At 41.0% G+C, this 14,361-nt stretch overlaps 1 protein-coding gene across 1 annotated transcript; it reads left to right on the top strand.

Moving 5' to 3' along the window:
- The first annotated feature begins 3,061 nt into the window (after nucleotides 1-3,061).
- On the top strand, nucleotides 3,062-14,256 carry dnajc16l (DnaJ (Hsp40) homolog, subfamily C, member 16 like). The gene is made up of 15 exons (XM_071528899.1): nucleotides 3,062-3,484; nucleotides 3,696-3,762; nucleotides 3,953-4,098; nucleotides 4,820-4,995; nucleotides 6,483-6,667; nucleotides 7,117-7,221; nucleotides 7,817-7,975; nucleotides 8,410-8,540; nucleotides 9,058-9,235; nucleotides 9,950-10,132; nucleotides 10,339-10,415; nucleotides 10,668-10,748; nucleotides 11,065-11,154; nucleotides 11,772-11,942; nucleotides 12,313-14,256. Exons 1-15 carry the CDS (start codon nucleotides 3,297-3,299, stop codon nucleotides 12,803-12,805), a joined length of 2,430 nt encoding a protein of 809 aa, XP_071385000.1. The 5' UTR covers nucleotides 3,062-3,296; the 3' UTR covers nucleotides 12,806-14,256.
- The last annotated feature ends 105 nt before the right edge of the window (nucleotides 14,257-14,361 follow it).

The raw sequence follows: 14,361 nt of genomic DNA, 5'->3' as shown, positions 1-14,361 counted from the left end.
TAAAAGGAAATTTGAGTGGGAGTTGTGCAACTTGGACGGCAGAGGGGCATGTTGTGTTCAAATGCAATGTGGACTGTTCTCCACCAATCTATATTCTATATTCTCATTGTTATGAATGTTTCTTGATCCATCCATGTCAAATGTTGCTAAGAATGCATCCTGACATAAGTACCAGAGCTCTTAAGCCTGGACTATGAATACAGAGGCAGTCTGAACACTGCTAGGGCTCCTGCTGGTCCTTCAGTATGGCTGAGTATATGATGATGCACTGAACCACAAATGTTACTGTAGAGCAGTGGTTCCCAAACTTTTTAAAGTCCTGTACCCCCTCAAACATTCAACCTCCTGCTGTGTACCCCCTCTATCTCCACAGACGATGTGATATCAACTCTGTGATGTCAACTCTCATATGATGTTACATTTTGCCATGTTTGTAAGCCTGCTACAAAAAGGAAGTACCATAAAACTTAAATTAATAGCCCGAGCTTTTATTTGCTTCAAACACTGAACTCAACCGGCCTATATTTGGGACAGGCATCTATATGGGACAGGCCTTTAATTCCTTTCGCACAAAACTCTTGCTCAGCAAAGATGGGAAATACTATACTATACTAATTGTTTATTTAAACCAGTATGAATATTACTCTCTCTCTCTCTCTCTCTCTCTCTCTCTCTCTCTGTCTTGGAGCGAGAGAGAGAGAGAGAGAGAGAGAGCTGACAGCTTGAATTTCAGGTCGTACTTTTTTCTCTGTGCCGCCATGGCGATCAGCAAATGTGTCAATGGCAACCGGCTTCTAATTGAGACCGGCCTTTATTTGTCAAAACATGCACTTTGGGAATAGCCGCTGTAGAGGATATCAGGCCAACCTGTCCTGTACAGGACACAATCCATTTTCTCCAAAATTGAGATATTGTTACTTTTTTTTTTTTACCTGAAAAGGTTATCATATCAAATCTATTTAGAAGTTGAGAATGCATGAATTATCATTAGCAAATTAATTCTAGTCTCTATTTACATTTTACATTTTTTAAACCTTTATTTACCCAGGGAAGATTTGCTGAACACGTATGCTCTTTCACAGTCGTGCAGCTGCAGACATTGTTACCTGCCACAGTCTTCTACTGATTGCCAATAAGCCTTGCTTGCCTTGCTCAAGTGTTGAAAACTTCAGTGATAGTTGTTAAGGGACAGTGTTACTTATTCACTTATATTAAGGAAGAAATAGAATTACAAATTCAGTAAGTGATGAGAGCATCACTTTTTCTCCAACATTTAGGATTTCACAGCTCCCGACATTTTGGATTGATCGACCTGAAAGACCCCAATCCTAAAACCTACAGCCACAGTACATAGCATAGTTTGCTTTGCTCAGTTGAGTTTTTTGTATAAATATAAAGGTAGTGAATTGAACTCATGCCATTTCTATGTTGGAGATGGGGGAAGTGTGTCTTGTGAGTAATTTTGTGTTTGATATTGTCCTATAATAATTGATATTGTCCTATAATAATGTTTTGTTCTAGTTATGTTTGTTCTAAAACGTCATTCATAATCAGCTTTTACATTTTGAAGAGTTACCTTTTAATTAAATACAGCCATTTGTAACTCATGATGGTGTTGTGTAAATCCACTGCAAATAGCATCTGAGCAAATCAAAGAGCAATTCTGACACATCAATGAAACGCTGATGAATGGCAAATACTATGAATATTTATTATATTTTTCTCATAATCAAATATTTTTGCATGCATGTTTCATGAATGAGGATCAATAGTTTGTATTTACATAAGAGCCTGAGGCAGCATGGAGAGAAGGACGGAAGACATTTAACTTGAACCAGAACAATGCAGAAGACCCTTTTTTTATTTTAACACATTATGAGTTGCTTCAACATATTTGTTAGGTAGGTATGCACAATTCATGTAGGCAATGAGTAGGCTATACATAAAAGTAAAGTCATCCTGGTGGTTGCATACAAAGCCCATTGGGAAAAGGTTTGACCTCTCCATAAGGAATTGTATATACATTTATAGTACACGGAATTGAATATGGTAATGATAACAAAAAATACATTTTTACAAGGTTTTATTGCATTCGATTTCTTGCATGTATTGCAAGGGTCATAAACTATGCTTTGGAAGTAAGAAAATCAAAGAGAATAAAAACGGTGATAGATGCTGCCAGACAATTTCTGGATATCACTGATGTTGCAGGAGAAAATCTTTCAGATGAAATACAGAGTTGGATTTCTTTCATCTCTGAGTGATAACCTGATAACACAGTATAAAAGATTTTTGTGAAGGAATTGGAAATGGGGATTAAGAGAATAGAAATGTCGGGTTAGAATCCCAACAGCCATAAAATAAAAAAGAGAAAAAAGAAATAAGATGATGAAAATGAAAAGAAAAGGAGAAGAGGAAGGGAAAATGGAGAGGGGGAGGAGGAAGAGCAGTTGTGGGGTGACAGCTGCTGACTGGAGCATGCGCGGTTGTCAATAACACCAATGTCCAGCGTTGCTGCGTCAAGCGCATGAGATAACGAGAACAATACCGGATATGAAGCAGTTTTTCCTTCAAAATAAAAGCAATTATGTCACCGCTATATGTAAAAATGGACATTGTGTTAATGTATCAGACATTTTTTCAAGCTGTCTCGAATAAGTTTTTGTGAATTTTGAAAGCCTATTATTCATGTCAGAGGTTATATTCTGTCTGACTTGACACTGGGTCCTCGAGATAACCATCCTATAGCCCTGTGTCACTGCTATGGATTAAAGTGGACTTTTACGAGATAATAGACGCCCTACCAAGTTGCCTGATACATGCCTGGTAGATATATGTTACCTTGCATTGGCCTATGAATGCCGTGAAAATTAAATTTTATAAAAATAACAATTGTGTTTTATCTATTACAGATTATTTTTTAAATATCTTCTTTATTTTCACATTGCGTTAAAGCATTGCAATATAACATATTGGTCAGCAAGGGTTTTATTTTGAAAATGTTTAACCGGAAGCTGTATTTGTGTTTTTTTATTGGTAGCTTGACACTAGTGCTAGCGAATGTCCAGAATCAGCATTAGCTTGAAAAATATATGGCTAGCTCGTGATATTTTGACTGATAGTATGTCGTCTCATTTCTAAACTTAATATTCAAGAAGCCAACAGACCCGGTCATGTAAACTCATAACGTCCTCTGTCCGTTGCAGAATAGATTTGTCACATTACTTTACCGGGCAGCTTGTTAGCTTACGTTAGCTTTGCTCAGTGACACTGAAGGAAGAAGACAGTGCCAAGCAATGATGGTTAGGGGGTTCTGCCGACAGCCTCGGATATCTCCAGTTTTGCTCACCGTTGTTCTGCTAATTGTGGGTGAGCAGTTGGTGGAAACGTCATCTGAATATGATCCCTATAAAGTAATGGGTGTCAGCAGGAGTGCCAGTCAAGCAGAAATCAAAAAGGCGTACAAGCATCTTGCCAAAGAATGGTGAGTGACTGACAGCAAGTCCCCAGGCCATCACTGATCAGAAAATCAAGACATCTGTTATCACCAAACCTTTCTGCTTTGGTTCCCATGTATAGTTAGGTTAGGTTTACTTGAATGCTGGTCTAATCCAGCTATTTCTAGACAGAATACCTTTTTGCTAATAGAGTATAACCCAGCAGTGAGCTATGGTGTTCTGTGTGTCTTTTTGTAGGCATCCAGATAAGAACAAGGACCCTGGAGCTGAGGACATGTTCATCAAGATTACAAAGTCATATGAGGTGATTTCAATTCAAGCACAGGAAAGCATTCTGCATCACACGTTATCATGTAGAATATTCTATAAAAGCCCTGTAGTTCCTCTATTTCCATTATTTCTACTGCCAGTGACGAACATTCTATCTATCTATCTATCTATCTATCTATCTATCTATCTATCTATCTATCTATCTGTCTCTCTCACACACACAGATTCTGTCCAATGAGGAGCGAAGGGCCAACTTTGACCGCTATGGCCAGATGGAGGACAACCAGCCCTTCGGCCAGTCACAGCACCACGGCTTCCGCAGCTTCCACAACAGCTTCTACTTTGACGAGTCTTTCTTCCACTTCCCCAGGTAAGCTGAGGTCCACACTCATCTTGGTTGGCACATAGTTGTCATTAGCGTGTGGTCAGCCAACATTGGGAAGCAGAAACAGTGAGTCAATTCCCTAGGTAAATATAGTCCCATTGTTACCACTTGTTTTAATTGAAAGCCAGCTTGGTTAGCTTGAGCTTTGGTCTCAGTCATTTTTTTCATCCAATATTTTCTTTTTCTTGTGTCATCTGTTTTTGAAATGTGTCATAAATAGATAAAGCTAGATTAGCTCATATTAAATTTACTTCACTTTATCTCAGTTGTGCTGTGATTGTCCCCTTCGTGAAGGCTAGAGTCTTGTGTAAAAAAATTAGCATATTTCCAAACATCTATAAAATTAACAAAATTCACAGATTTTCATAAAAGGTACAGAAACGTAAAAAAAAAATGATCTCAAATATCTCAGGCAATACAGTTTGATAATGTCATAGGATTGCAATTTTGTTGATCTCAGGAACTCCTAACTCACAACTAGTAAATTACTGTAAGAGAAAATAATACATTTGGGAATTTCAGTGGAATTCCCCTTTTGATGTCTTTTTAGACAAGGTTCCTCTACTGAATATATGCCCCGTGTTTTAGGATGAGGGGACAAACTGGAGTTATAGACAGTTTTGTGGTAGGTCACATCCTGATAGGCCTCTGCCTTGTAGGCTTGGCTTGAAAAAGGCTTACTCTCTTACTTTACCTCCTCCTCCAGGTCCAGGGACTTTGCAGACAGCAAGTACCTGCTGCACCATGCGCAGTACAACAGTGATGTGCTGCCGGACAGCCACAGGAGGCCATATCTAATCAAGGTGACCTCTGAGTGGTGCTTTGCATGCATCCACATCGAGCCTGTGTGGAGGGAGACGGTGCAGGAGCTAGAGCCGCTGGGTAAGGCTGCTGTCGCTGCAGGTTGATGTGGCTGAGGTGTCACCAGTCATTCTGCACCCCATACTCTCCCACAGACCCCACTGTGAATCAGGGTTGGCTTTACTAAAAGCATCATAACACAAGGTTAATGTTTGCTCCATTGCAGGCCATTAAGACAAATGTAATCCTAAATGTTGAGATAACTCTACGGAGACCCAGCAATTTATTTAATTACTCATTGCAGTTGATTTGCTTTCTGTGGTTCTCACAGAAAGTGACGAAGTGACGAATTTAAAGTTGTTGAGTTAAAGTTGCTGATTAGAAGTGACTGAGGGTAATACACTGTTTCCTAATGCCTCATGGACTTAGCTTAAAGCTTAATGGTTAACATATAAGTGTTAAACTAGACCAATTTCATGCATGTCAGAGTCACACTATACTAAATACTGAATTGTGAAAGGCCAGTTAATAGTCAAAAACTTTGGAATTTATGTTCAGTAAAGATGTGCATGTTGCAAGATTTTAACCAGATTTAGCTTGAAATTTGGTCAGTCTACTACTGTGTTTGATCAAAGAGTTTCTATCAGAAAGATGTTCAAAATAAGTCTACTTGAATTCCTGACTGTCTCCTCAAGTGAATATCTTGGATGCAATGCACTTTTATCATAATTCCTTTTCAAATCATATTACCGTCATATTATAAGTTGAAGTCAAGTCTCATGTCACTGGAATGCACGTCACTGTCAAGGAATTTATTTGTGTGTCCAGTAATTCTCAAGTCGTCATAGTTATGATGAGCCTTGAGGCGCCATCACAGGCACCGACCCTGGCCCCAGTGCAAAATTTGTATGCATGTAGTCACACATTTGTGCACATGCTGACGCTCTGAATTATTTTAGAAGCATATACCATTGCTACTGCAGCTCTGACGTTTTAGATTAATAATTTCATAACAATACCATGTAGATTTTCTGACATGCACACATGCAAAAAATAATACATTTCTTATTTACATCACAGAAATTCACCCTAACCCTGTCATTCTGTTCACTACTTCTGTAAAATAGAAATAATAAGAGCACTTCTTTGTAGCTTGCTATTATTAGCATTGCTGCATTCAGTGAAAATGCCTGCTATGACAAAGCCAAGGATTTGAGAGGAAATCAAAACTAAACTAGCATCAAGGCTTTTCATTTTGGTTGGCTCAAAGCCAGATATGAAGCTGCTTAATTTTCCAGCCAGTTGACTTGTCTTCTTTGCCGCTGTGATACACTATGGTATAGATACACAGGACTGTGAGATGTCAAAAACAGATGTATGTATATTTTGTGAACCTATAGTAGTCCATTAGGAAATCCCACACAAATTTCAAAGACCAGACTGAAAATCCCACAACATAGTTGTTCTTTGAGGCTTTCTCAGTCTCCAGTCTCTGGAGTGGAGCTGCAACTCGGTTGAAAGAGCTTGCTTTGCTCTTCCGTAACAGTCTGTTTTGACTCTTCCACTAGGTGTTGGCATTGGTATAGTGGACCTGGGCTATGAACGTCGACTGGCCAGCCAGCTGGGAGCCCACCGCGCTCCCTCCATCATTGGGCTTGTGAACGGCAGGGTGACCTTGTTCCACCAGGCTGTGGTACGGGAGCACCTGCGACAGTTCATTGAAGACCTGCTGCCCCACAGGCTGGTGGAAAAGGTAACTGACCTAAATACTATGTGTGCGTTATTTAGTGCATGGCACTTAAAAGCACCCATTTAAGACAGCTAATAAATGTAATGGAATTACTTACTTACATTTAGAATGATTTCTAGCCTGCATTACTTCATCTGAGATCCACTGTGGTTTTCATCGAAGAATTGAAGAGTCTGAATATTGGCATTGGTTCTAAAGATGGAGCATGCTGCAATATAATGTTGAAGGTTGTGTGGATATAGTTAAGATTAATAAGATTCTGGGAGCTTTGTAATCCCTTTTAGGCCTATTGGCAAAGTAAAAGTCAGCTAGTCACAATCACAGTCACTGCATTCTACTCATGAATTTCCGTGACACCTCTCTCCCAATGTATTGGTATTCATTTTAGTGGACTGACATTTTATTTAGAATGAATACATTATGAACTAATGTGATTTCCACTGTTTATCCAGATCACAGATAATAACTACCTGCCTTTTCTGAGTGGCTGGCATGTGGAGAATAAGCCCAGCGTTCTCTTGTTTGACCAAGTTCCTGTGGTTCCCCTGCTCTACAAGGTGAGAGACGTGTTCTCTCTCTCTCTCTCTCACACACACACACACACACACACACACACACACACACACACACAAATAAACCCCAACAATTCCATGATTGAACAAGCAAGTAGAGCACTAATCAGAGCCCTCATAGTGGAAATGGAGGGAGGGAGCGAGGGAGGGCAGGAGGGCGGGGGGGTGAATGAATTGGAGTGTGGAAGATTTTAATGAAGCCAATAAGGTTTTATTTTGAGTGAAGAGGCCATGGGAGCTGAAACAGATTGAGTTTGGGTCATGCAGAGATGAAGTGAAAACTTTGAAGTCAAAGATGAGGTAACAGGTTTAGCAGATACTTCAAGGCCCACTATAAGGTAAGAGGCTAGCCATACATCATGGGAAATATTGGTACAGTTGGAACACAGTTCTGACCAAACAGATTTCTTAGCTAGAACTACCCTATGTATAAAAGTATGTGTATATACTGTAGAGAAGCAGTTTTCAGTCTGCATTTAACTCTCTTCTCTCTGTCACACACACATCCTTTCTCCCCTATTCCTTCTTTTTTTTTTTTGGTTTGCCCTTTCTGCTTTCATTTTTCCGCTCCTCTCTCCAGTTGACAGCATTCGCCTTCAGGGACTACGTGCGTTTCGGCTACGTGGACCAGGGCGAGACGTACAACACCCGGCTACTGCGCCAGTTCAACATCAACACATATGCCCCCACCATGCTGCTGTTCAAGGAGAACACAGAAAAGCCTGCTGACATCATCCAGGTACACACAACCCACCCAGCAGCCTAGACCACTGCTTTCCTGGTTTAATAATAATGACGCTTAGCCTCTTTCCTGTCATTGGGTTAGATCTGAACATTCTGGATAGGTTTAGGCTTGATGGTGTATAGCCTAAAAAGTGGAGATTCAACCCTTGTTGGGTAATTCTGTCTGACAAATGTAATGAGGGGATTACACTAAGGTGTTGAACCAGGTCCTAAATCTTTTCTCATTATTTATTTGTCTTGGGATAGTATGACATGATGATTCAAATTTGCCTTATTTTGTATCCATTGCTTACATCTCTCCAATGTTTTTATTCTGTGAAGTGTTGCTGATTTTAACCTTAGATACCTGAGTGATCCTAGCATACCTCTTCTCTCTCAAAGTTTTCTTTCCTTTCTTCCCTTTACATCCCTTCATCTTCTCTCTCCCAGGCCAGAGGGATGAAGCGACAGATCATGGATGAGTTTGTCTCCAACAACAAGTTCCTGCAGGTGCCGCGGCTGGTCAACCAGCAGCTGTTTGATGAGCTGTGTCCTGTCAAGCAGTTCCACCGACGAAGGAAGTAAGAGAGTCACAGCCCTTGGTCCTATACTGTACTCTTCAGATGTTCAGCCTTCCTCTTGCACTGCCTCCATTTCTCCCACCCTCTTTTAGTCCCACACTTGAATTAACCACTTGTGTTGGAGGCCTATATCAAAGATGGCTTCCCCTCTGTCTCACCTGCACTTATCTGCTCATGTGGAATTGGTGTAGAAGGTAAAGGAAAATAAGGTCCCAGTCTAACAGGACCCTGACTTTAACTTAAGTGCCGTCATCTGACAATGCTAAAGAGCAGTAAGCTCAACAGAGGAAACAGGAGGAAAGGCATTAGCAGAGCTAATAGGCAATAGAAATCCATACGTGTTGATCTGAAGGACTGGCCAGTCTTATTATTTGTAATCTTTTCCAATGAAATGAGATAACCAATATCTATTCTGGCAAATCTGACTATAGTGTTGAATCTTTAGAATCTTTAGAAAAAGCTCCATATACCCCATTCAGTGCTTTCAGCTGAATTAAACACATGAATGGGTTCCCAGGTACTGTGTGCTGCTGATCACAGGCGAGGACCAAGCCTTTATTCCAGGCAACAAGGCCTTCCTGGACTTCGCCTCAGCCAACTCCAAAGATGTGCTCCGTTTCGCCTACGTCTACCAGCGCCAGCAGCTGCCCCTCTGTCAGGTGCTGCTCCACAACCAGGCTGCACTCTCACCTCAGGTCAGTGGCAGAAACACACACAGTACGCACACATACACAGCTGCTATGCAAACAACTATTCTATAAGTACATGAAGTGCACATATTGGCTTTAGGCAAAAATCTACATGTGAGTACATAAAACGGCCTTGAAATTTGCAGTGAGGAGTGGGAAAAATGAACATTAATTAGGAATCCAATTTTTGGGTGTATTTTGTCTCAGCCACATGTTTTTTGTTGACTTGTTATTCAACCGTGTTTGCTTAATATGGTTGGTTGCGGACACGTGCAGGCCTCCAAAGTTCATTGTATTGTGGATAGGGACAGGGGTTGGGCTATACAGCAAGCAACTGAAAAAAACAAACAAAGAGATGTCACACAATCCTCTACAGCAACAGCTTTGAAAAAACTACTAGTTCAAGACATGGTCTGAATAGGCATTGATAGGCACAGAGTGCACCAAAAAACAAGGACTGAGTATCTCTTTGTGCTGCTAAGTATGTTCTTTTTATCTGAGGCAAAAATACTCATCCTCTACCCTGGACAATAAACAAACACCGAGGACAGTGTGCATTTACTTTCAAATCATTTTTTATCCAGAGCATACAGAAATGCAGGTTGTACCGGATTAAATGCTCAGAATTTGATATGTGTCAGATTGCCGGTGTCTGCATTCTGAGACTCTGCATAGCCTCAGTTTACAGTAAAAATGCTTTTGAACACCATTGATTGGTAGGTGGTGATTCTGGAGAGGCGAAGCCAGGCTGGCAAGGTCCTGTACCGCTCTGTGACTGGCGGCTGGAACGGCAGCGAAGAAGACAAGCACCGCCTCCACGAACAGCTGGAGCTCCTTCAGAAAGACCCTGCCTACCTGAGCTCAGACACAACCTTGCCAGAGCTCAACAACGAGATGGCGCCCGTAAGACACACACACACACACACACACACACACACACACACACACACACACACACACACACCCAGCCAGTTGACTTGTGACACCACTGGCACCGGTCCTGGCATTGTCTTTTAAGGTGCACATCAGTCTGTGAGAATGAGCATGTTTCTAACTGGAGCATCTTTGGATTAATCTCCTTGTTTTCTGTTTTGTTTTCCTCCTCCCAGATGTTTCTCATTCAGTGGATGAATGCTGCTTATGATTACATCCTTCAAATATATGACGACCTTCTGTACTCAAACTGGTAAGACACCATATCCAGGCAGCCTGCAGCAATCAGCGATGAAGTGCAATTCCTGTGACATTGCTGAAACAGTCCTTGTTAATGTTCAGTGTGAATTTGATGCAATGTTGGATTTTTCTTTTTTCTGTGAGTACAAATTGAGACCTTCATGCTGATGCTTGTATCACCTTTTCCACCTGGCATGTTTCCGCGTTCATTTTGAGATTGTAGATATGAACAGTAAAGCTAAATGTTAAACCTTCTGTCCTCCAGGCGGGAGATGATGCCCATCCTGTCACTGATCTTCTCGGCTCTCTTCATCCTCTTCGGCACTGTCATCATCCAGGCCTTCAGGTGAGACGCATGGCCCTTTTTCGAGTCTGAGACGTTCCAATCATTTGCATAAACGTTTGACTGCAAATTTTATTTAATTTAACAAGTGTCTAATACTTAATGATCCTCACTAGATCTACAATAGAAATTGGTGTTAGTGAGACATTTGTTTGTGTCATTTGTCTTTTAATCCACCATGATTATTTCTGGTCTTGATTCAAGTTGACATAAAATACTGGCCTGATATTGTTGCCCTCAAGGATTCAGAGCGTAGGTTAATTAGTTTCATATCTACTAGTATGACATTGATGATTTCCCTCCTGTGGTCCATTTTCAGTGAGTCAGGTGAGGACAAGCCCCAGAAGCCAAAACCAAAGGAGCCACCAACAACTGAGGACGATGCTTCTAGTAGATCCAGTACTTCAAGGTATGATGATATATCTTTTCCATCCTACTAATTGAGTGTAGCAACCACACAACGTTAACACAAGGTCTTTATGATACCTATAATCCGGATGTTGACAACAAATTGGTCACACCACTAAAATCCAATATATGGGATTATAGACACTTTTTCATATCTGTATTGCATTTTGTCAGCATTTTGACAGCTGAACATGGGCCAAAGTATAAGTTTGTTGACTTGAGTTGATATTGTTTTTAAGCCTTGGATTACTTTTTTTTTTTGCATTTTGAATTATGGTGGAGAGGGAATTTTGAGAAAATTTTCCATCTAAAAGTCTGTGATGTGTATGCACGCAGCCATAATTAATGTGCTCCAAAAATTATAATTTTTCTCCCTGTGTTCTTCCCAAGGGAAATAGGCTCAAGCTGGTAGTAAAGTACTCTGAAATCCCTCCGGCCTCTACTGAGGTGCTTAAATGTATTCCTCCATCTCTGCCACTATCCAGCCTTCTTCTATCCCCTCTCTCTCAAACAAGTAGCTCAGCTATGATTTAATCCCTTTCCTGCTTGCCTTTCCCTTCCTCTTGTCTTGCCTCCTCCTATCCTTCTCTCTCTCATTCTGTTCATTCGTCCATGCAGCCGTCCTCCCAAGAAGGACTTTGTGGAGGTGACGGAGCTGACGGACATCACCTACACCAGTAACCTGGTCAAGCTGAGGCCTGGACACATCAATGTTGTGCTGGTGCTCACCGACGCCTCCAAGAATGCCTTGCTCAGGAAATTTGCCAAGGAGGTTTTCTCTTTCTCTGGGTAAGGCTTATTGCATTCGTAACACTGCAGGTCTTAGGACGTTTAAGGTCTAGAAATGTACACCTGTTTTTTTGTGTAAGTGGGAGGGGGGGTTGTTGTGTTTTTTTAGTTTCTCAGTTGTAAGTATGCCATTTTAAGTATATTTCAAAGTTTCTCTGTGGTTATTGTGACCAAAACACTTGATTTTGTGGTCACTTCTTAAAAATAAATGTTATGCTCTTTATAATGCTGAGTCATCAGACAAAGTATTTGTGTGTGTTTTGTTTTTGTTTTTTTTAAGATAAGGGGGGTTTATATGGTAAATGATGGCATATTTTTCACTGATCATTGCATGTTCCACTTGTTGATGTTCCCTCTCTCTGCCGCCTAGGACTCAGACCCTCCACTTCTCCTTCCTCAATGCCGATAAGCACCGCCACTGGATGCCCTCCCTCCTGGCCTCGACCCCCGATGCTGCACAGAGCCTGGGCCACTCGGATGACGACGAGGAGTCCTCAGACTACACCGGCCACGTCCTGGCCCTCAACGGCCACAAGAAATACTTTTGCCTCTTCAGACCTGTCTTCACTGGGGACGATCCCAGCGATGCCTCATTCTCCTCTGAGGCCTCGTTCTCCTCCGCCAGCAGGAGAAAGTCGCGCTCCAGGTCCAGGTCCCAGTCTCGATCCCGGTCCCATTCCAGGGAGGACAGGGCCGGCCCGAAAAGAGGCTCTACCAGGGCCACCAGCTTAGAGGTCCACCACAAGCTCGACAGGCTGGGACTGTGGATGGAGAGGCTGATGGAGGGCACCCTGCCCAGGCTGCGCATCCCCACCTGGCCCTGCCTGGATGCAGCCACCAACAACACCTCCACAGAGAGCTGAGGAGGCTGGAAAGGTGTGAAAGGGAAGGTACTAGTTGTGGTCTTGCTTCCTTATTAAGTTCTCTGGTAAGAAATCTGCAGTGCAGCTTCACGGTTTTCAAATGGTTTCCTGCGTTCTCTGTCGCACACATAGATTTGCAACATTGAATTGTAGAAATTGTAGAAAAAAGTTGGTGTAGAGCAGATTGAAGATTGATGGCTTAGGGGAGGATGCTGCCACAGACTATTAGATGCTCTTAGACCTAAAGGCTGCATCCCAATCTGATATTCTATACTTCATTTCCTGATCCATAATAGCTTAAATATTGCCTTTATTTGAAAATATTGGCAGAGGGATTCCTTAATGATAGAGTCTTTCTAAGTTATGTTTCTTTCATATAAGGCTGAGGCTTGTCTAAGACTAACATGCAGCTAATGAATGATAGACATACTTGTCACTAGCTAAGCCCATTTAATAGCTGAGCGCCTTCTATCATGAGTTTGTCGTTAAGCGTCATATCCTTTTGGTGGAGAATTCTGCTTCAAATAATCAGATCTTGCCATGGTATTTCAAAGGAAGCAGATTACTAAAATGAAAGGCTTGGAAACCGAGCCCATTGCACTGACTATATAGGTAAAATATTTGTTTTGTAAACTCTAAGGACCCTATTCAGTCAAACTTGGTTATTGGCCTATCTTGATTTGCTAGTATAGATCTGACACATCTGTTTTTGCATTCATGAACTAGGCATATATTAAAACATGGTAAGCAGCAATAAAGAACTTATATCATTGCATACAGTATAATTTACATTTACAGTATGACTTTTTGTATGAGTTTCTTTTCCTAAAAATGCTGTTGTCATTTATGGTTAAATAGGGTTCTTCGTCATGTTTTCCAGTGCTGCTCAGGCCTAGTTGCCATGTATGTTGCTGTTGTTTTGTTTGGGAATTAAACATACTGCATACTGCCAGGTTTGAATTTCGATGAGGTTAGATATGTTTGAGAAGTGACATCCAGAACTTGGAAATCTGCCTTTATATTTATTCAGTTGTTGCTTTTCATTTGTGACTGACTTCACTTTGTCTTTTTTGTTTAAATGTGCATTGCCTGAATCAGGGAGAAATGATGAATCCTACCATGTTCTACTTGCCCTTTTGAGTCTGTACCCTTAAACCACTGTAAATTTTAATGCATGGAATAAGTAGACCTAAAATCACTGATTGCACTGGCAGCTTTTACGTTTCACCCCCTCTTATATGCTTGTAAAATGCCTCTCTCCTCGTTTTAGTCCTTAATTGAATAATTTGCTGCTCATCAAATAATATTTGTAGTACACTATAACTCTTCATAATTCATATTTGTGTGTCATTTGAATGTCATTTATATCTGTGTCCCATTGTTGGAGATGAAATGCAACTGTTATGAAAAGAAACTGTTTTAACACAGTTTATTTATGAAATTGTGTAGATAAAGACTTTGATCTGCTTTATTTATTTCATTTTGCCCTCATGCTTCTTAAAACTAATAAATATTTTTTAGTCTACAACAACACACCATTCAAATTGTTAATGCAG

The sequence above is a fragment of the Centroberyx affinis genome, unplaced genomic scaffold (genome assembly GCF_046629955.1).
Source record: "Centroberyx affinis isolate AG114_WGS23_722 - 3 ecotype Tasmania unplaced genomic scaffold, CSIRO-AGI_Caff_v1 ptg001738l_1, whole genome shotgun sequence".
NCBI lineage: Eukaryota > Metazoa > Chordata > Actinopteri > Beryciformes > Berycidae > Centroberyx > Centroberyx affinis.
The sequence above is the reverse complement of the archived record's forward strand: the minus strand, read 5'-3'. Positions and strand labels throughout refer to the sequence as shown.